Source organism: Biomphalaria glabrata, chromosome 3, assembly GCF_947242115.1.
Source record: "Biomphalaria glabrata chromosome 3, xgBioGlab47.1, whole genome shotgun sequence".
Taxonomy (NCBI): Eukaryota; Metazoa; Mollusca; class Gastropoda; family Planorbidae; genus Biomphalaria; species Biomphalaria glabrata.
In genome coordinates this window covers 796,090-819,183 of record NC_074713.1, presented here as the reverse complement: position 1 = coordinate 819,183, position 23,094 = coordinate 796,090, and the positions used below count along the sequence as shown (strand labels likewise).

Below are 23,094 nucleotides of genomic sequence, written 5' to 3'. Positions count from 1 at the left end.
CCAAGCTCAAATTTCGCATCATTATTCATAGTTGAAGACAATAAATGCATCAATCCAAAACTCCACCAAGTAGTTAAATTCATGGTGATTAATGGATGTTGTTCTTATAGAAAAGAAAGGAGCTTATTCCTGTAGTATTGAGATAAGCTTTTTTTTTTTTTTTAAATATTTTGCTCGTTACCGTACTCTAATAACTAGAAATTGTGTTAAATGCGTGTGTGTGTGTTTTTTTTTTTTTTGTAATAGAGCCCCCCCCCCCATCCCTCTGTCTTATTTCTCGCATGTGATGCCCCTGAATAAATATGACGCTAATGTGTATGTCTCAGTATAAGATTAAGAAATAAAGAGTGTTATGTCCTAGAAGGTATACACACAGGGAAAGTTTCGAACTCAGGAAATAGAGAGAGGGGGGAGAGAGAGAGCGAATTTGGAAAGTAAGAGAAAAGAAGAGAGGGAGGGGAGAGAACGAGATAGGAGAGAAAAAGAAAAAAGAGAATGGGGATGACGCGTAGGACGTAATCATCTTCTTTTTTGAAGTAACGTCTGTATTATATAAGAAGATAAGAAGAAGAGAATGAGACAGAGAAAGAGATATAAGACAGAGACAGTGTAGAAAGCATTCAATACAAAAAAAAACAACTCCTGTTTTAAATCTTGTACAATGAATTTATTCCTTAATGTTCACAGGAAATAAACATAACAGTGTTGATTAATGACATGGATTTTTGTTTTAAGTATCGTAATTACATCACATTCATGGCGTGACATCAGGGCGTGACATCAAGGCGTGACATCATGAAGCATAAGCATTTTTTTTAAAATTTCTGACCAAAGTGTCTTAATCCCCCCCCCCCCCCCCCCCAAAGAAGTCCCACCAGCTAGACAGGATCCACCAGAGTTAGTCGTCTTCTAAAGTTAAAAAAAAATTATTTTGTTCCATTGGTCTAAGTTAATACGAGACTCGAGACAGAATTGATTAATTTCAGACAAAATGTCACTACCTAAAAGTTGGTGCCATGATGCGTCTTTGTTGCCTAAGGCATAATACACAGGTGTATTCATATGGAGACATGATGCATGGTACCATTCATCGCAGGTGTCACATTGAATGGCTTTCTGTTTCAGGGTGCATATTTTTTTGCAGATGTTGCATCTATCTTTAGATCTAGGCCCTGGATTTGACTCTACATCTCCTGCTATTAATATTAACAGTGATAGGTATTTATTTCTGCTGTGTCTGATTGAGAACTTCCATTTGTGATGGGTAATCTTCTTTAATGTTATGGATACTATGCACAATCTATATATATAATACATATATAATATGGCTCAAGAGTTTGGACACAAAGTAATGGAAAGATCAATCTTTTCTGCAAGTCGAACGGACTAGAGTTACCCCACGTAATTTTAGAGGAGAAAAAAATATGGGTGGGGGTGGGGAGAGAACAAATAGAATATTTCCCGTCACTAAATAGCAGGGCCGGGCTTAACCTTTATGGGCCCAATGCGAAACGGATTTCGCGGGGCCCAGTTTGAGTAGGAATAAGTGAAAATTAAGAGTTTGTATTAGAAAATATATTCGTCTATGCATTTTATTCATTCTTTATTACGCACAGAATTACTACACGAGCCTTGCGTGTAGCGAAGTCATACAGTATATCTTAAGAATTCTGTTTCCTACATAGATCACGTTCAATAGCAAGAATTACCAAATGTTTCAATCTATCTTTGAGAATTGTTGACCTCAAGTAATTCTTCATTAGTTTGAGGCGCGAGAAGCTTCTTTCACTAGATTACACAATTACGGGTATTGCATTATGCCGTGTTTTTTTTATCGCGCGTAGGATTGGCGTTTACAATATTGAATGACACCCCAAAATGACAATTTTGTCTGTATATTTCAGGAGATTTGCATGATTTTTCTAAATATTTTAATAATTTCCGGATATTTCCAGGACTTTTTCGTATTTTTTGCAATTTCATGAGATTTCCAGGAGCTCCTGGTAAATCAGGGAAATCTGTTATAAAATGGTTTAATTTAATAATTTATACACTTAGAATTAGCGCGGGTCCTATGAAAGTGCGGGGCACACTGCGGACGCATAGGTTGCAGTTGCCTAAGGCCGGCCCTGCAAAATAGCGGCGTATGCTACGCCGCCGGTCGACTACTGAAATATATTTTTGTAATGAAATAACCTAGAAAACCACTATCTTGGCTTTATTCAACAAGATTAGGCTACAGTCAACAGTGAACGAATACATGCACGTCTCACATTGTTGAAGTACTATAAACACACAAACACACGCACACACTAGACATGACCTTCTGACACGCTGGACACACTGAAAATAAATAACTCAGCTACGCTATAATTTCTTTATAGAAACTTGCTAATGAGTCACACAGACGTTATTCATGCACTATTTTTTGTATACCATTCATTGTGTGGTATTATGAACATAAATATTTTATATGTATGCAAACGCGACATGAAGCTCTTCAAAATCGACACTAGCAGCTGGGAAAAAGGAGCACTGGATAGATCCACATGGAGAGCGACCTTAAAGGAAGGGGTCCTGGACTGCACATGCCATTCACAACAGTAGTAGAAAGAAAAGTTCAACGGCGCCTGGTGATTACAGATGCCTGACCTGCGATCGCAGCTGTCTATCAAGGATTGGCCTCTTTAGTCACACATAAAGTTGCAAAGGGAAAAGATCGTCTCTCCAGACGTAAAATGCCACAGAGATTTTATATAGTGAACCTAATTAAGAGTTTTTTTAGTCCTTTTACGGACTACGGATTATGCCTACTCTACAACAATGCATTAATCTTGATCACAATGTCACCCAACATCGTCTTATGAATTCACTTAAGGACACACAAAACTATCAACCTGAAAATGAAAAATAAAATAAAAAAAAATAAAAGACATGTTGCTTCTAAATTTAGAAAGCCTTCAGGGGAGAAGACTCAAAAGTAAAGTAGCAATTATGCATAAAACACTGAACCATAATCTTCAAATACAAAAACAAAATTTAATAGAATACTGAGAAAAACACAAAAGGTAATATACAGTAGTCGTCCCATATGCTAGGACAAATTTGTACAAAAGCTCTTTCTTCCCTAGTGCTATTAGAGCATGGAATGGGTTGCCTGAGCTAGCCAGGAAAACCAGTGACTTGGCAGAATTTAAGTCATTGGTTAATATGCATGACTGAATGCATGACGCGTAGGACGTAATCATCTTCTTTTTTGAAGTAACGTCTGTATTATATAAGATAAGATAAGATAAAATGTAATATCTCTAAAGTTGAAGTTACTTTTTAAGTCATTTCGTGTGAGTTTAGTTTTATCAGTTTTTAGTTCACTTTTTCAAATGTCCATCCCAAGCCATAGACTAATACAGAAGTGAACTGGGGGGGGGGGGGAGGGGGGAACCCGGCTGTAGATCTAAAAATAGATTTTTAGATCTAAAAATAGAATTTTCTCATGGCAACGAGTCGAGCCTTAGTTGAAACTGTCAGGTAGAGTTGAACCTTTGGCTCTTGGAACTCTAGGCCAGCAAAAGTGAACAAGAGCGCCCTCTCACGGCCTGAATGAGAGCAGAGTAATACCACCTCAACATCCCTAATAATAGGCAGCATTTACAGACCACCAAATTCTAGTTTAGAATACATGCAGGAACTATGTAATCAGATTACTACACTTAAAGAGACAAATAAAAATGCAGTTTTTTGGATTATGGGTGATTTCAACCTACCTGATATAAATTGGAAAACACTAACCATAGATAAACACCAAAACCTTAAGGACATAAATGAGCTTTTCATAGAAACTTTACACAACCTAAGTTTAGATCAAATCATTAAAAAGCCAACTAGATTAAACAACACATTAGATCTCTTCTTAACCAACAGACCTGGATTAGTAGTTGATTATGAAATTATCCCTGGTCTATCAGACCATGAGATCATAAAAATACACAGTCAGATAAAAGCAGTAGCCAATACAAAACCCAAAAGAAAAATCTTACTCTGGAATAAATGTAACCTAACACAACTACACCAAGCTGCACTAAACTTTCAACAAACATTCTTATTAGAAAAAGACATTAACCAACCAGTCGATGACCTCTGGAATTTCATTAAAAACCATCTTAAAAGCATAATAGAAAATCATATACCAACTAAATACACATCAAACAAAATAAATAAATGCTGGTTTAATAATAGACTAAAGAAGCTTTGTAAACAGAAGGAAAACCTCTATAGAAAATTTAAAGAAACTAATGCAGAAAGAGTTTACAAAAAGTATATAAAAATTAAACACTTAACCCAAAAAGTAAGCAGACAGCTGCAGAGTGAATACATAAACAATGTAATATCTAAAGATAACAACAAAAACCTATGGTCATACATTAAGTCTAAGAAAATGGAAACAACAGGCGTAGCGCCATTAAAAGATGAACATAACATAATACATAATGATAATGAAACTAAAGCAAACATTCTAAACAAATACTTTGCATCAGCATTCTCAGCCCCAGGAGACAAAGACATATTACTGAATTTGAACCAAGTAGACAACATAGAAGATATAGTAGTACAAGAAAATGGAATTCAAAAACTATTAGCCAACACCAAACCAAATAAAGCTTCTGGACCTGATGGTATTCCAGCTAGATTACTCAAAGAACTAAGTAATGAGCTAGCCCCAGTGTTCAAAATACTCTTTCAGGCTTCACTTAACCAGGGCAGAGTACCAAAGGACTGGAGAGAAGCTAATGTCACCCCCCTATTTAAAAAAGGAGAAAAATCTGACCCAGGGAACTACAGACCAGTATCACTTACCAGCATCACATGTAAAATCCTAGAACACATAATATGTAGCAACATCATAAACCACTTAGACAAACATAATGTCCTCACACCATACCAACATGGCTTTAGGAAATATAGATCATGTGAAACACAACTAATAGGACTAATTGATGATTTTTCAAAAGGTTTAGATAATAGTGAACAAATAGATGCTATCTTACTAGATTTTTCTAAGGCTTTTGACAAAGTTCACCACCATAGTTTGCTTAAAAAATTAAAATATTTCGGCATTAATGGTCCACTGCATCAGTGGATTAAAGACTTTCTGATAGGGAGAGAACAAACTGTAATAATAAATGGCTCTAAATCAACACCGATAACAGTAAACTCAGGTGTACCTCAAGGTACAGTCTTGGGTCCACTACTATTTTTAATTTACATAAATGATTTACCAAATTGCATAAGTTCAGGAACAAAAGTCAGATTATTTGCAGACGATTGCATAATATATAGAACAATAAAAACAACACAAGACACAGATATTTTACAAAGAGAATTAGATGAATTACAGAAATGGGAATCAAATTGGAGCATGTCTTTCCACCCAGAAAAATGTCAGTTGTTAAGAGTAACAAAAAAACTAAAACAAATTAATTCCACTTATCTTATTCATGGCAAACCAGTATCACAGACTAAAAACGCAAAATACCTAGGTGTTATAATAAATGAAAAACTATCATGGGAATCCACATATTGATGAAACTACAAAAAAATCAAACAAAGCATTAGGATTTATTAAAAGAAATTTCTATAAATCAAATAAGAACATAAAACTAAAATGTTACTTAACCTTGGTTAGGCCAATAATAGAATATGCATCCTCCGTTTGGGACCCCTCAACTCAAGAAAACATTAAGAAACTGGAACAGACACAAAATAGAGCAGTGAGATTCATAACAAACGAATATTCACATTTGACTAGAGTAACACCTTTAGTAAAATCACTAAATTTAGAAAGCCTTCAGGACAGAAGGCTCAAAAGTAAAGTAGCAATCATACATAAAACACTGAACCATAATCTTCAAATACAAAAACAAAATTTAATAAAATACTCTGAAAGACACAAAGATAAAGGCACATTCCTCGTCCCATATGCTAGGACAAATTTGTACAAATACTCCTTCTTCCCTAGTGCTATTAGAGCATGGAATGGGTTGCCTGAGCTAGCCAGGAAAACCAGTGACTTGGCAGAATTTAAGTCATTGGTTAATATGCATGACTAAATGCATGACGCGTAGGACGTAATCATCTTCTTTTTTGAAGTAACGTCTGTATTATATAAGATAAGAAGATAAGAGTACACTGTCTGACGGGTGGGGGGGGGGTCCCCCTGCCATTTTCCTTTTCTATACCAGGCAAACCGTGCAGGGCACACCATTTGAGGAACGTCGCCTGAATTGCGACAAGGTTGTGGGAGCTTTTTTACAACTCCGCACAGTGCATTGAGGATGCTCTTCGCAGCCCCTTAGGCACCCCCACGGGAGTCTTGTTTTGCTACCCTTTAGCCTAATCGTTTCCTCCTACGATCGTTTCCACCCGGGCGCCACTGTGAGGTTGGCTAGCATACCCGGACTTACCATACATCTGAAACTTTTAGAATACATTCAGAATGCATTGCACCTATTCGAAGTACATACAAAAAACTGTGAAATAGGATTTTTATAATCGCTTTTTTTTTTAGTAATGTAAACTTATTGTCCAATCTAAACTGTTCAAGGTGCTTGAGAAATGTAAAATAAGTTCCCTGTTAATCAGATATATAAAGCTTGTCTATACCAATGCAACAAGTAGATTGATAATTAATCATTCTCTCAGTAGGAGTATCCTCATACAAAGGTCTGTCAGACAGGGCTGTCCCTTATCCCCCTTCTTGTATATCCTTTGCTTGGAACCCTTCTTGGAATCTGTAAGATCTGACCCATCCATTATTGGGATAAATATACCGGGTCGTTCCTTCTCAACCATCAAAGTCAAAGCCTATGCGGATGATACAACCTTTTTTCCATCTTCAGAGAAAGATATTGAGAATATACTAAAGAAATTTACACTTTTCGGAGAAGCTAGTGGTTCAAAAATAAATATAAATAAATCCTCTGTAATGGGACTAGGGAAATGGAAATTCAAAGAGAATTGCGCTTTCAGAATTGTTGATAAAATCAAGATTTGTGGTATTGTCTATACCTGTAATCCTTTGTTCTATTGTAAAGACCAGTGGGAGAATATTTTTGTCAAAGCCTCAAACTTAATTAAACGTTATCAGCACACAGGTTCTACAATATTTGGTAGAGCTGTATTGATAAATAGTTTGGTCATTCCAAAGATTGTCTATTTAGCTAACATTACAGAGCCACCTCCTAAATTCATAAACAAGCTGAACAAGTTAATTAGAAGCTTTATATTTAAAAACACTATTAGGAGCATTAAGCACACTACACTCATTCAAAACAAAGAGGATGGGGGGATAAACTTGCAAGATGTTAAAACAAAAATACAGTCGCTAAGGCTAAAATTTGTAGGTCAAGTAGTTAGAAACCCAACAAACTTTCCCTTGACAATTTACTATTATGGTTTAAGATTAAGTAGTCTTCTTCCAATACAAAATGATACTCCTCACTATTTTGGTACAGTCACTCATCCATTTTACAGATCTATTTCAAGAGTTTTACCTGGTAATGAACATTTAATACACAACAAAACTAAAGAATCATACACAACACTTAAAAAGCTGTTACAGGAAAGCCTAGTGAATAGGATTAAGTGGGGGAGAGTTCTTGGGGTGACAGAATTCAAGGACACATTCATAAACCTACACAGTAAACATATCCCACCAAAAGCTAGAGAGATCAGTTATAGACTTATCTTTGGGATGACCCCTATGGTTAGAAGACGGGCAAATGACCGTGAATGTATATTATGCCACCTTGAAAATGCTGATAACGAAAAACACATGTATTTGGAATGTCCATTATTCCTTCAAGTTAGAAGTACTGTAATGGACCTATTGGAAGCAAACTGTGGCAATTATGTAAATGTTAACTTGTCTATTATTTTAAACAAGCTGCCAAAACTAAAAAATAAAATGATACATAACTTTAACTTGATTATTGTTTCCGAATACAGGAATCTTGTTTGGGCTACCTGGCTCAAATGTCTACATAATAATAAGGTGTCTGATCCTAATCACTTGGAATTAACATTTAGAAAAATAATGGACTTTAGGGTAGAGAATTATCTAGTTTGATTTTCATATACCTGTATAATGCTCATGTAGTTTTTCAGAAATAGGGTGTTGGGGGTCAGGGATATCTGATATTGGGTTGATTGTTCTGGAGTAGAGTATACTTGTATCATTTTTCTGTCTTTAGGGGGTTCATTGGTTAGGTAGTATGTCTTTGATATTAAATAATATTTCTATTACTGTTATTATATTTTTAGGTTAATCACTTTTCAATTGTTTATGATTTAATACTTGTGAATTATGGTAACTTACAAATAAAAACATATTAAAAAAAAAAAAAAAAAAAAAAAAAAAAAAAAAAAAGCCCACAAAAGAGGCAAGATGGCCCATAAAAGAGGCATATAAAGCCCAAAAAAGAGGCAAAGAAAAGAGGCATAAAGCCCAAGGATTCCTATGATGATAAAGCTAAAACTGAATAGCGCAAATTCTGAGGTTTCCTTTAAAAAAAAAAAAAAAAAAAACTGTGCAAGGTCTCTACTGAATTATGTCTTTATTCACACATAGCATAACTATACATAAACTTAAATATATTCACTTAAAGCTGACTGGACAGCGAATGGACGGACCGACCCTGATGATATCAAACAAAGAACAACTGTCAATCTGAATAAAATGGAGTGATTTTATTACGCGAACTGCCAGTACCCTAAGACGAAAGTCAGGGGACAAATGAGCATACAATAAAGTGGACACGTGAGTAGCCCTACATGACGCCAGACTTACTTGTTAAGTTTAAAGTATTGCTAAGTTGTTAACTCAAGAAAGATCCCAAGTCAATGTCAAGGCTTGCAGGGGAGATCACTGAAAATACAAGGAAAGAAACGAAAAAGTCAAATACTGTAAAAAAAATATGCTAGGACAAATTTGTGCAAATACTCCTTCTTCCCTAGTGCTATTAGAGCATGGAATGGGTTGCCCTGAGCTAGCCAGGAAAACCAGTGACTTGGCAGAGTTTGAGTCATTGGTTAATATGCACGACTGAACGCATTACGCGTAGGACGTAATCATCTTCTTTTTTTGAAGTAACGTCTGTATTATATAAGATAAGATAAGATACTGGTTATCATCAACAAAAACAAAATAAAAATGCACAACCATCATTGAAATCACTGTAGCACTATTCCATAATTAGCAGGGGTTCTCAACCTGTGGGTCGTGACCCCCTTGGGGGGGGGGGTCGATTGACGATTTGCCAGGGGTCGCCAAAGACCATCGAAAAAAATTAATTGTTTTTGTCTACTCTTCTATTGTTGTATGAGTGGGCGGGAAAGGGGGGGGGGATCGCGGCAGAGTTGGGGGGGGGGTGTTAAAAGGGGTCGCCGAGCTTAAAAGGTTGAGAACCGCTGCCATAATATAAGGAAAACTGAAATGAAAAAATAAAAAAAAAGAATAAAATGCAGGAACCTTATCTTGGAGATTAAGCGGTTATGGAAGTTGACTAAAATAACAGTGCTGTGTGAATGTGCGGGAAAGGGGGGATCGCGGCAGTGTGGGGGGGGGGCGTGTTTAAAGGGGTCGCCTAGCTTAAAAGGTTGAGAACCGCTGCCATAATATAAGGAAAACTGAAATGAAAAAATAAAAAAACGAATAAAATACAGGGACCTTATCTTGGAGATTAAGCGGTTATGGAAGTTGTCTAAAATAACAACACACCCTTGTTGTTATAGCAACGGAGGGGATAATGTCACAATGACACGAGACCAGTCGTTGCAGAAGGCCTGAAGACTGACCTGCAACGTCACAACCTGTGGGCAGTTTAGACCAATAGCTCGCTTTTAACGTCGTACAGACCTATGATTTAGCAACAAGCTATTGGTCTAAACTTGCATACAGGCTGTGACGTCGCATTTCAATGGTCAGGCATTGTACAACGACTGGTCTCGACTGATGTCGCAGACATATAAGCATTTCTCAGAGGATCCTTCCTTATCTAAGGGAAGTAACTGTTGCAGATGTGCCTCACCATCAGAAAATTCCTCAGTGGACACTGTTAAGGGGAGACTACAATGAAATTTATTTACTTTTCAACGAAATTCGACCATAGCACTGCCAGAGAAAAAAAATTAATTTATTTATTTATAGGATGAAAAAAAGGGGAGAGCATAACGAGAAAACCACTTTGACGTCACAGACAATATGGGCGTCTTAAGATTACAGATTTATAATTTTCCTGTTTATACTAACATTCGAGCCCGTTTTAGAAATATATGACCGTACAAATTTATAATTCCGGTTTATACTAAAATTCGAACCCGTTTTAGAAATGTATGACCAGTAGTCAAGTATGCAAGTGAGACCCGAAGACCAAGACACATATAAGCAACTAAATATGTCAAAGATGTCTGGTCGTGCCGTTTGCGCGCTGGACTATCGTTCGGATTTATCGATGGTCTCGGGTTCAAACCCTGCCCGCTCCCATCCCCCGTCGTCCTGCGGGAGATTTGGACTAGGAAGTAAACTATCTTCAACTCTGAAGGAACATCCGAAACATAGATATTGAGAAGGAAATATCGTAGCAAGTGTAATTCTGTAAACTAGAGATACGCCTTCGATGACCCGGTTTCTCACTGATATGATTGCTATTATGTTTAGGGTGGGATGTGGAGTGTAACTAGATTTTTAATCCATGGGAAAAAAACGGCTGGGGACAAAAAGATTTTAAAAAGGAATCAGGAATAAACCGGATACAAAAAAAAATCTAGTTGAAAACAGATTAGTTGGTTTATAGTTTATAGTTTCTGTTGGTGACATTTGTCAAAGGGTTTTATTTTCCATGAGAGCTAGGGCGGCGAATGCCATTTTTTTAATACCTTGAGAGCCCTGTAATTTTATAACGAAAATTTCATTTATATAGCGCATTAAACAGATATATTAATCAGCCAAAGCAGGCGTCAGCAAGATTCGGAATTTCTTTCTCTTGGTGCACGAACGCGTGGTAGATGAGTGGTAAAGCGCTTGACCCTCGAAACCAGGGATCCCAGGTTCGAATCTTGGTCAAGGTTGTGATTTTTTATTCAGGGCGCCGAGTCCACCCAGCTCTAATGGGTACCTGACATTAGTTGGGGAATTAAGACGGTTGGTCGTTGTGCTGGCCACATGACACCCTCGTTAACCGTGGTCCACAGAAACAGATGACCTGTACATCATCTTTTCTATAGAGTTAAAGAAACTTTAAATAAATTGACCTGGTGCAAAGTGTTTAGATATCTAGTCATAAATCGGATAAAACATTAAGGTAGCTTAAAAACAAGGTTTTGATCAAATGAAGATATGTCTTACCTTGTCGACTTAGCTCTGCCATAAGACTATTGTGTATTTCCGAGCTAATAAAGGGCATCTTCATCAAGTTCAAGTACGTCCAAATATAGACATTAAAATTAAGTTTTGGTCTGAAATTAAAGAGTGTATGAACAAAGTTGGGCTATAAGAAAATGTTTAGATTCTAAACAATTAGCAAGTTTATTTTGTTTATGTTTAAATTTAGTCCTAGATCAATGTCATTGGACTTGAGGCGATGCAAGAAAAACCTTTGATTTTGGACTTTCCAAAGTTGGCAGCCAGTAGGAACGGCTCATGATGGTACACACCAGTGTCGTGTGTAACTGAATGAAACTACACTCATATAATGTGTCACAGAAGGGGTCTAGCCTTATCTAGCTGGAATACCATCAGGTCCAGATGATTTACTTTGATTAATGTTAACTAAAAGTTTTTGGATCCCTTTTTCTTGTATCTATATGTATGCAGTTTTGCAGTTTATTTTGTTTCCTTTTTCTTAGATTTAAGTTATGACCATATTAAACTCAATCTTGGTGTAGATTCTGATGCTTACCTTTCTGTAAAGCAAAAAGTTGCTTTCGAGATATGTGGGAATGGGATTTCTTTGGATAAGCTGAGAATGATCTGAATGTTGCCGTGTAAAGAAAGTCCTTCCAATAGCACGTCAGTATCCATGTCGAAGCTATAAAGACAAATTTTATTTTATTATGCATGAGGTACACAACCATATAAAGTTATATGGCAATATCATTTTAAAAACATGCATGCATCTGCACATATAGAGGGGCTCAGTCTTAGCATATATGGCCGTATGTCAGGTTAAAAACTAACTGCTTTTCATGATGAGTCAGGGGCGGACTGGCTATATGGGCATTTGGGCAAATGCACGGTGGGCCGGTACCCAAATGGGCCGGTAGAGCAACCGAAATGGCCGCATCGATGTCACTATGGCACGTAAGAAATTGTTAAAGGTTTTATACTATGCTCTTATAAAAAGGCCCTCTGAGCTCTGAGCGTTGTGTTTAAAAGCAAATCTTTCACAGACTCTACAGTGTAATACCATTTTAATTTAACACATTTTCCGAAATAATGTAATGGCCTTCATACGTAGACAGTGCTACTAGTAGGCTTCATCCTTTTGGGGCCTACATACTTAGCGATTAAAAAGTAACATAATGCCTGTATTTCTAATAAAGATGTAGAGCTCACTGTATACATGCATATTAATACATTATCAAACTTGACACAATGACTTTGAGGACAGGTAGACCTAGAAATGGATGCCCATCATATGATATAGAATTTGTGGGCCGAATTGCATAGAAATGCCCGGGCCGATTTTGACAGTCAGTCCACCCCTGTGATGAGTCCTTACAATATTTTGAAAAGATGTGCATGTTTATGATTATTTATTATTATTATTATAGCTTTTATATAGCGCTTCATTCAGAGGCGGACTGGGTATCAAAATCGGCCCGGGCATTACCATATAACCCGGCCCACAAATGACATATCATATTATATGTGTATAATATATGTATATAAAGTTTGATAATGCATCAGAAACTAGGTGTATGCTTGCGTAGGATTACATACTGTATTCATAGACATAAATAAATATAGACTGGCCGAAGGAAGTAACTTCATGTAACTTGAAAACATGTATATCTATTGTATTCGGATTTTCAAATTATGAAAAATTGCATGATCTTCATTCTTGGAGATTTTAAAAAAACACTAGTGAAAATAATGTAATACTTATATAGGTTATGGCTGAAATAGATATGAATACTTAACTTTTATACTGCTCATAAATGCTGTATAATAAAGTACACAAAATTGCAAGTCACAAATTTTCGTTTCATAAAACTCTTTAATCGGCCAGTCTATATTTATTTATGTCTATGACTGTATTTTATTTATGCATGTATGTAGTCAGAAAACTATTAACAGTAGGCCTACAATAGCAGTCTTAATAAGTTTGAAATGAATATAATGTTATATCTCTGCTCCTACATTGAAGCGTATGGTGCGCACCAGGGCACTGTTGAAGACGAGTGAGTGGGTAGAAACAAGATGGTGGACTGTTGATTCCAGCCAAGTAGATAGAGAGACAGAATAGAGATAGGTTAGAAGCTTAGAACCGCATGAGTTGTAGAAGGGATCATTGCCAGTGTGGTAAGCGGGTCAGAAGCAGTGTAGGTTGGCTGGTCAGGAAGAAGTCTTGTGAGGAAACTGGAAAGGGTCATTCCTGTTAGTGTATGTATACTATTGTTCCTGAGACACGTAATGTGACCTGTGTAAGGGGCAAGATAGAGAGCCCTGTTGGAACGATAAGACATAGGCGGCAGCAGTGAATGGTGTATGCTAGTGGAAGGCAGTGGCGGAGACAGTGAACCCTGCAGGCCAGAGCAGCTAAATGAACTCCCTAAGACTTTTTAAACTTTTTAAACGTTACGTTATGATATTACTTATAGATGACAGATGTTACTTTGAAAAAAAAAGAAGATAATTGCGTCCTAGGCATTTCATGTGTCATGCCACTGGGTGTCTGATAAGTCGTTGGTTTTCCTGGCTGACCCAAACAACCTATTCCATTTAAAGACTAGAGTAAGCAGAACGGTTAGAGGGGAACGTAATGTGAAAAGCTCTTGCTTCGTCTTAGTACATTCTCAAAAAAAAACGCGAATTTTATAAGAATGTACCATGACCCATTATTTATAGGGCCTGATTTAAGTATGTGGGGACCCCGGGGCAGGATGTAGCCCCGCCTGCCCTCCCTTAAGTCCGGCCCTGATTATTTAAACTATAAATCTACTTTCATTAAATATCGGATGTAACAGCGCTATATAAAACCAGTTCATTTTTATAAGAATGTACGTTTTTAATGACTTCTGTCAAGACCTTCTTCCACTAATATATGTATGTGTCATGCTAAATGTACCCAAGTCCTGGACAATACCATAATGACACGTACAATGACAAAATAAGATTCAGAATGCCACTTTACCGACATATAACATGTTTAATTACATTATTTTCACTATAATACAGAAAAATAGTTAGAGTCTACACTTAGACTATATATATATCCAAAAAGTCCAACTGTCCTGGACTAGGAACAAAAACACACTGCCTTATCATGAGTTACATTGTTCAACAAAACATTTCACCAAATAAAAACAACCCAAAACAATAACAGTTTTGAAATCAACCACCTGAATTGCCCCCCTTCTCCTCTACAGTAAACAGGAGACCCAGGCTGACCAGAACTCAGTCCTGACAACTTCGAACTAAACAGAAAGTTTGTACATGCCGACCAGCCAAATGATCAGGCCAAACACAACCTAGAAGACATCAAAGCAGTGCTGAAGTCCAGGGCGCTCGTACATAACAAAACATTACGGTCTGACGTTTTGCAAAGGATAATAAATATAGTGAAACGTTTTTGATATTCTAGTTGAATTTTAAACAAAATTAATTGTCCAAAAAAAAAACTTGAACATCTCTTTCTTGCTGCTGTCACTTTTTAAAAAAGTTGTCTTAATTGAACAAAAACATTCTCTGGTCACGACCAGACCGGCCCATTTGGTACCGGCGCACCGGGCATTTGCCCGAATTCCCATAAAGCCAGTCCGCCCCTGGCTTCATTCATGCTCAGAACGCTTTTGGTCCAATCTCATTTGTGGACCAGTTGGGTGTGTGGGGGGGGGGGTATCTATGAGTTGGTTTTCCGTGCTGCCTTTAGGCGCTCAGTAAACACAACTCTGCCCGAGTCGGGTGTCGAACCTCGAGCCTCCTTCTAGGCAGCCAAGCCAAGTTCAAGCGCCTCTCGACCACGCTTCCCTTCCATTGTTAAAAAGACCTATTATCTTATGAAATCAGACGTTACTTCGAAAAAGAAGACGATTACGCCTTTCGCGTGTTCCTAGCTCAATATAGTCATACATGTTAACCAATGACTTAAATTCTGCCTAGTCATTGGTTTTCATGTCTGACTCACGCCACCCATTCGACAAGATCTACAAGAATTTCGTGCTCAAGAGGGAACAGATACACTTGGAACAAAGAACATTGAAACACCGAATAAACTGATAATCTATATTTAATCATATCAATGGCCTATTAGAAAATTGCTGATTAAAAAAAGAAACTTTTTATTTACAATGATGTCAGAAAGTGTCCGTGTAGTTTTAGTTTTAAGTCCTTTGAGTTCAGAGTTACTGCTGCCTCAACTTTAACCTGTGAAAAAAATAATGTAATAACTATTTTGTAGTTTTGCATTTTTTAAATATTTATTTTATAATAAATTATAAATTCGGACTTCTCATCGATATTGGCTTTATCTAATGTTTGAAATAAACAAAGCATCATTAGAGTCTCACCTGATAAGAAGGTAGGAATTGTACTAGTTGCAGATGTGAGAAGCCTCGTAGGTCATGAAACGTTTGAAAATATGGATTCTTTATTTCCGACACTCGGAGATTTGTCAGTTCAGGAGTTTGTGTTCCCAGATGACAGGAAATGACTTTTAAATTCTCTGCACCAAAATAGAGTTGAATGCAATGTATATACATCATCTAAATGTTACATTTTTTTAAAAAATCAGACACACAATACTACAAGGTAAACGGTGGACATTAAATATTGGCCACAAAACACATACACCATCACCTATTCATTAGTAATTTAAAACATACATTGATTTGAATTTTCCATTGATAGTAAAAGTGTGAACATTAGACGTCAATAAAATATGTGCCTATACTAGATGTATGATTTCTAGTTACACATATTTGATTTTGCAAAATCTGTACCGTTATGTTGGTTTCACATTTTAAAATTATATACATATATAGTTATCATGTTTTGGTTGTTACATTTTGTTGATTAAATCAAGATCATTATACAATATATATCAAATATATACATTGCAGGGATTCCACTTTGAGTCAATGCTAATTTGTCTTTAAAATTAAAAATACAATTTCTTTAAAAAAAAAAAGGGTATTGAATGGCAATTGTCAACCTAATGAACGTCAACCTTGCAGAGTATTATATGGCCTGGATGTAGATGCGTTAACCTGTTTGTCTTGTGTGTTATTGTAAGCGAAAGTATAATCTGAATAAACCACATAAAAAAAAAGAATATTGAATGACAGAGCGATGTACAGGAACATTTGCGTTGGCTAGCCCAGTTCCAAGTACACCTTGTTGAACAGTTCCAAGTACACCTTGTTGAACAGCTCCAAGTACACCTTGTTGAACAGTTACAAGTACACCTTGTTGAACAGTTACAAGTACACCTTGTTGAACAGTTACAAATCCTTCCATGTTCCCCCGACCCTAATAAAGTCAATTAAAAACTCATAGCATTCAGTCACAAAGGGGGCCTACCAGCGTAAGAGAGCTTAGCTTTCTGCAGCCTTGTGTTAATGCTTGTCTTCATAACTTGGTTTAAATAATCAGAGGAGAAGACGAACCTGGAGACCACAAATAAGTCACATGTTTTCAATGATACGCCATGTTTTTTTTTTTTACAAAGCTTATATGAACTCAATCTGCCTGTCTGTCTGTCTGTCTAAAAGTATGCACACCCATTCTAGTATCAAATTGAAAGTGTGCTCAATTATTCATTGGCATAGACGAGATATGAATCGATAAAAAAAAAACAATTAACCAATTAGTCTATTAATTTCTGGTAATTAATTTGATACAAACAAGAGGAATGAATCTTTTAGTATTCTCAGATATGGTTAAATATATATAGGGTTTTGTCCCTTTAGATAATTGAACACGTTTTTTTTGTCCCAGACATATTCTTAGATAAATTGGAAACCTGTGTATCGAACGAAACATAAAGAAATTTTAAAAATTAATCAGTTAGTCAATTAATTACCGGCAATCAATTTTTTTTTTGTTTGATATCGAATACGGCTGAGTGGTAAAGCGCTTGGCTTCCGAACCGGGGTCCCAGGTTCGAACCCTGGTGAAGACTGGGATTTTTAATTTCGGGATCCTCGGGCGCCTCTGTGTTCACCCAGCTCTAATGGGTACCTGACATTAGTTTGGGAAAAGTAACGTCGGTTGGTCGTTGTGCTGGCCACATGACACCCTTGCTAACCGTAGGCCACAGAAACAGATGACCTTTACATCATCTGCCCTATAGACAACAAGGTCTGAAAGGGGAACTTTACTTTTTTTTATAGCTGTAAGTGCGGAGTTCTTTCCCTTAGAAAAGCTTTTTTAAAAAGAATGTATTTTTATTTTGCTTTGTTTTTGGGCGTTCCTCCATAAATGAAGATAATTGCATCTTAAACTAGTCCAAACCTTCCACAGGAAGACAGAGGATAGAGGCGTGCAGGGCTCAAACCTGGAACCATGTGGCCCTTATCAAAGAGAACATACCACACGACCACGCAGATTGGCTTTCGAAAGTAATGGTAAGAAGGTTTTCTAAATTTAAACATCTCTTTAAGTAATGTTTTGTTCTTTTGACATTCATTTTCTCGTCTCATTTATATTTGCTGCTAGCAGCAGAAATAAAAATAAAAATGTTTCATTTCTAATTATGTCCCTTTCCTTTTTTCTCTTCGGTATAGAAACTGAAAAGCTACAAGAGGCCAATCTATAAATAAATATTCTTCTCTGACGCGTACACCACGTGACCCTAATAGGGTTTATAAATAGAAATTAACACAGACTAAAAATGCAAAAAAACTAGGTGTTATAATAAATGAAAAACTGTCATGGAACCCCCATATTGATAAAACTATTAAAAAACAAACAAAGCATTAGGGTTTATCAAAAGAAATTCTGTAACTCAAATAAGAACATAAAACTAAAATGTTATATAACCTTGGTTAGGCTAATAATAGAATATACAACTAGATAAAAGAAATGATTAAGAAACTGGAACAGACACATAGAGCAGTGAGATTCATAACAAACGAATATTTACATTTAACTAGAGTAACACCTTTAGTAAAATCACTAAATTTAGAAAGCCTTTAGGATAGAAGACTCAAAAGTAAAGTAGCAACTATACATAAAACACTATAATCTTCAAATACAAAAACAAAATTTAATAAAATACTCAGAAAGACACAAAGATAAAGGCACATTCCTCGTCCCATATGCTAGGACAAATTTGTACAAATACTCCTTCTTCCCTAGTGCTATTAGAGCATGGAATGGGTTGCCTGAGCTAGCCAGGAAAACCAGTGACTTAGCAGAATTTAAGTCATTGGTTAACATGCATGATTAAATGCATGACGCGTAGGATGTAATTATCTTCTCACCAAAGTAATGTCTGTAATATATAAGATAAGATAATATATATCCCTTTCCCATTAGTGCATTCTTATTATGTGACCTACTTACATTATATATACTATTATATCACTATATTATAGTAGGCTAAATATGTGCACTTAAATTTTATCTTTCTTATCTTATCTTATATAAGTTTATAAAGTGCATTTAGCTTTCAATTTTGATGTTTTAAAAAATGCAAAAGTCCACATACCATTTGTTTAGTAGGAAATTTACCCATTTCAGTGTTTCTTGTTGAAAACTGTCGTCGCGATTGTGATGAAATAACTGTTGAACTTTTGCATAATTCCTTACTTTAAGGAACAAACTCAAACCTAAGAAAGGGAAGATATTCCAGACATACGAGCAATTGTGACTTCCCAGAATCCAAGAGAGAAATATCGAAATGCCAGTCACCGGGTAGAGATATAAGAAATCAGTTGCTTGGAAGAAAGAAGTCACTTTAAATTTTAGAATAAATATAACATAATAAATATAAAAATAAATTCTCTCTAAAATGCCGTCCATGTTGTCTTGTAGATAAAGAAACCACTATTTCAAATTATCAGTCAAGTTGCGTACTAGGCCCAAATAGCTTTTACCATAATTGGATTTTCCCGATAACACGAAACTGGAACAGGGACATTTATATGCACCGGTAGCGAGCTGTGTTGGTTGACACGTCTAATATAGGGACTAAATGTGTAGTGGGGAAATGGAGAAAGAGGGTACATAAATAATAGATACTTAAGTATATTGAACTTATCAAAGTACTGACTCAAAGTCAGTCAAAGTCTATGCCAAGAGTTGATATGCATCACCAGTTGAGTCAACTGTCACTGACGTCGAAACTGTACCAGTACAAGAACAAAATTGAGACTTTTATTCAAAGACCTCTGCACCTTTAAATGAATGTTATTACCACCAATACCCGGGCGAGACGCCAGTTGTAGTTGCCCTATGCAGTCTACAGCATCTGATGAGCTCAAATCCAGCGGCGGACCTACAAATGTCACGCCCAATCCCGGGGAGGGGCCCTCTTTGGTGATGACTAGCTGATGACTATAATGTTCGTTGTCGCCTTCACCTATACCGTAGCCTGTTGAACCGTTGGGACCCCACAGATGATCTGTTGACTTTTGACTATAAAAAATTGATTCTTGTGTTCTCAGGCTAAAGAAACGACTTTGCACAATTTCAGCTTGATCCGAGATTGTGGGTCTGAGAAATAAAGTGCACCAACTTCTTACCAGACAGAGTTGATATAAGTTTTGCTAAGATCCAACAACTTCTCACACTCAATATTAGGGTCTATAAGATTAAACTGAAGGACCCAAGGCCGACAACTGTTAGACACCTTATTTATAGTTTAGTTATTTAGCGACGCACCATAGAAGACGCATATTGAACGGGACTAGTGACGTTTGGGATATGTTGGGTTAGAGACCGGAAAATCAGTTAGCGATATAATCCTCCAGGGTAACGACGTGTTTAGTGACAGAGACGTTTACTGTGGCCTTTTCTTGGAATAAATATATGTGAAGTTGTTCATCAGCGTTGACTACATCTCTTTACTTGTTAAAACCGATGTGTTTGTTTTGTCTGGATTGTTGATCAACTACACGGAATACACCCGAATTATAACACCCAAACGCTTGCAGAGTAATTGGTTGAAATTCAACAGTCATCCATAGTTGACCTCAAGACAGCCTGAACAAGCAACATCACACAACAAAGCCAAAGTTTTTTTTTTTTTTTTTTTTTCATTGGACATTTTCATATATGGCGGAAAAAACTATTAATAGCAAGCTATTTGGCGTATCCGGTGTGCAAATAACGGAAGTGCTCATATGTTATGCATTTTCAAAGGGAACATGATGATGTATGGACACTATTTAAAATGTCTGTAAAACGTTTCGGATGTTCCTTCAGAATTGAAAATAATTTACTTCCTAACTTCGAAACCACCCACAGGACGACGGGGGATAGGAGCGGGCAGGGTTTGAACCATCGATAAGTCCGAACGATAGCCCAGCGCGCAAACCGCACGGCCAGGCAGACATCCTGGTGCATTTAGCACTTCAGAATCATTTTTTTTTAAACCTATTCTATATGTAATTTTTATTTAATTGGTATTTTCGAAGTTCAACTTGTCGTCCTCGATAGTGTTTAGCTCATCGTGTAAATCCATTAGAGCATGGAATGGGTTGCCTGAATCAGCCAGAAAAAAACTAACGACCTAGCAGAGTCTCAGTCATTGATTAACATTCATGACTAGACTGACACGTGAAATCCGTAGGACGTAATTATCTTCTTTTGTGTTTTTTTTTTGAGTAAAGTCTAAAGATATTTTTTTCTAATTTTTTTGTTTGTTTGTTAATTTTTTGTTACTGTACGAAACCGCTCTTTCACGACTCTAACCCAATACAAACACATCCGTTTAAACACACAAACATTTAGGTAAACAAACACAAACACGCTGACTTAAGCAAACAAATAAAAACACATACATAGATATCTGTTTAATAAATTTTATGGTATGATCGGTATCTTTACGCTAGCACGTGCAAGAAGCGTTTAAAAACCACACAGAAAGACAGATTAGGGGGACCCAGAAAACCCAAGCCTCCCCCAAGAAGCGACACCTTTCCTTGAGTGATCTATTAAAATACTGACCTCACTCGTCCAGGCATGTGCGAGAAATACGTCACAGTGGTTACCTGTATGCCAAAAGCTTGTCACGTGATTGTGACTGATCCGTCACTGACATGCCACCTCAGATGTCACTTCTGCTGGCCAATAGAATGATCGTTTTGATACTCTACTCTCTCCACTGAAGTGATGTTTAATCAAAGCGGGAGGACCTGGGGGGGGGGGGGGGGGAATGCTAAATGCGATATAATAAGGGGGAGGGGAGAGAATGCGGCAGAGAAATGAAGAGGAGATAACTAAATCGGTTGATGAAGATAAATTAAATGACCAGTAACATCATGCAATGACAAACTATGGCCAGATTTCACAGCATCTGCAAGGAGAAAAATCTGTAGACTTATTTTGTAAAAAAAAAAACAACAAATAGCTAAAATATTTTTTTTTTATTTCTCATGACAATCTGGTGTGTAACCTGTGGTGAAATGTGGTAGATTAGACTTATAAAATATAACTTTTCTCATCTGGTTTTAACTAAATCAATAAAACAAAACTTTGAGATATGGTAAATGAAGCAAGGACTAATTTAGCCTACATTTAGATCTTATAAATTATAGACGTTACTTCAAGGAAGCAGATAATTGCGCGTATCCATACTCTATAATATCTTAGACTTACTGCATAATTAGTTCTAGAATGCTTGAATGAAGTTACATCCAATAGAAAGCTAAGTTTAGAAACTAATGGATTCGTGTGTGGACTATACCAAATGTGCGTGACTGTTTAAATCCTTTCCATAAGAATCTCAACTTAAATTTGGTTGACCAACAGAAACAACGTCACTCTTGGGGTAAGTTTATTTTAAGCCTTCTTGCTACTGCAAAGGTCAAGGGTACACATCAAGAATATTATGTTTTATATGTTTCTGATGTTCCTTCAGAACTGACGATAATGACATCCTAACACAAATCTCCAGCAGGACGGTGGTGTTTGAACCCAAGCTTATCTAGACGACAGTCTGGAACGCATACCTCATGACCAGGCAGTCATTCACATCCAATGAAAAGATTTAATAAAATAATATATTTGTAATGGATATATAGGTCTTCACCTTCACCTGTCCGGAAGTCGAACCGTTGGGGCACCACACATGATCTGTCGACCGTCTTTCTCCATGAAAATGAGAGTAGGAAAGAGCTGGGAAGCCATATAAAAAAACTAGACAGAGGCCGTGTTTTTACTGAAGCCCTATGTTCCTTTAGGCACGCAAAAGAAAGATAATGATGATTAGAAACTCTTTCAAAGACAGACCCGTCCATTCTTTACCGATGTCTTCCCATCACTTTCTCTACCTCTCTACTTCTAATATATTTATCTCTTGTTATAAATTTTGTGTGTTCTTCCGCAATGAGGATTAGTGCGTCCTAGCCCAGAGCTCCGGCATGGGATGGGGGGCGGCCAGTGTTCAAACTAGAAACCATTGTGACGACAATCCGAAGGGTATACGGTACGATAAGGCAACCATCTTCATTGAGCGATGGTGTAATTTTTACACCAAAATTTAACCTCATAAAACAAAAATTCGATTGAGAATATCACAAATTAGGTATATATTTTACACGGAATAGCAGAAATAGGATAAGTATTAGATTCAGACTAGCAGTAGTCAGATAAGTATTTGATTCAGACTAGCAGTAGTCAGATAAGTATTTGATTCAGACTAGCAGAAG

At 36.7% G+C, this 23,094-nt stretch overlaps 1 protein-coding gene across 1 annotated transcript; it reads right to left on the bottom strand.

Moving 5' to 3' along the window:
- Positions 1 to 2,203: 2,203 nt before the first annotated feature.
- LOC106063631 (uncharacterized) lies at positions 2,204 to 19,292 on the bottom strand. Its single transcript, XM_056024295.1, has 8 exons — positions 18,930 to 19,292; positions 16,799 to 16,884; positions 15,787 to 15,941; positions 15,567 to 15,643; positions 11,955 to 12,083; positions 11,402 to 11,511; positions 8,846 to 8,923; positions 2,204 to 2,897 (listed from the first exon to the last, which is right to left on the bottom strand). The coding sequence occupies exons 1-7, from the start codon at positions 19,241 to 19,243 to the stop codon at positions 8,874 to 8,876; spliced, it is 921 nt and encodes a 306-aa protein (XP_055880270.1). The 5' UTR covers positions 19,244 to 19,292; the 3' UTR covers positions 2,204 to 2,897; positions 8,846 to 8,873.
- Between the last annotated feature and the right edge of the window lie 3,802 nt (positions 19,293 to 23,094).

Excerpts from the sequence above, each read along its gene's own strand:
- LOC106063631 (XM_056024295.1), bottom strand. The coding sequence starts at position 19,243 with ATGGACGGCATTTTAGAGAGAATTTATTTTTATATTTATTATGTTATA. Across the intron at positions 15,942-16,798 it reads AGCTAAGCTCTCTTACGCTG|AGAATTTAAAAGTCATTTCC; the intron begins GTAGGCCCCCTT and ends ATTTTGGTGCAG. Across the intron at positions 11,512-11,954 it reads ACTTTTTGCTTTACAGAAAG|ACCAAAACTTAATTTTAATG; the intron begins GTAAGCATCAGA and ends CTTTAATTTCAG.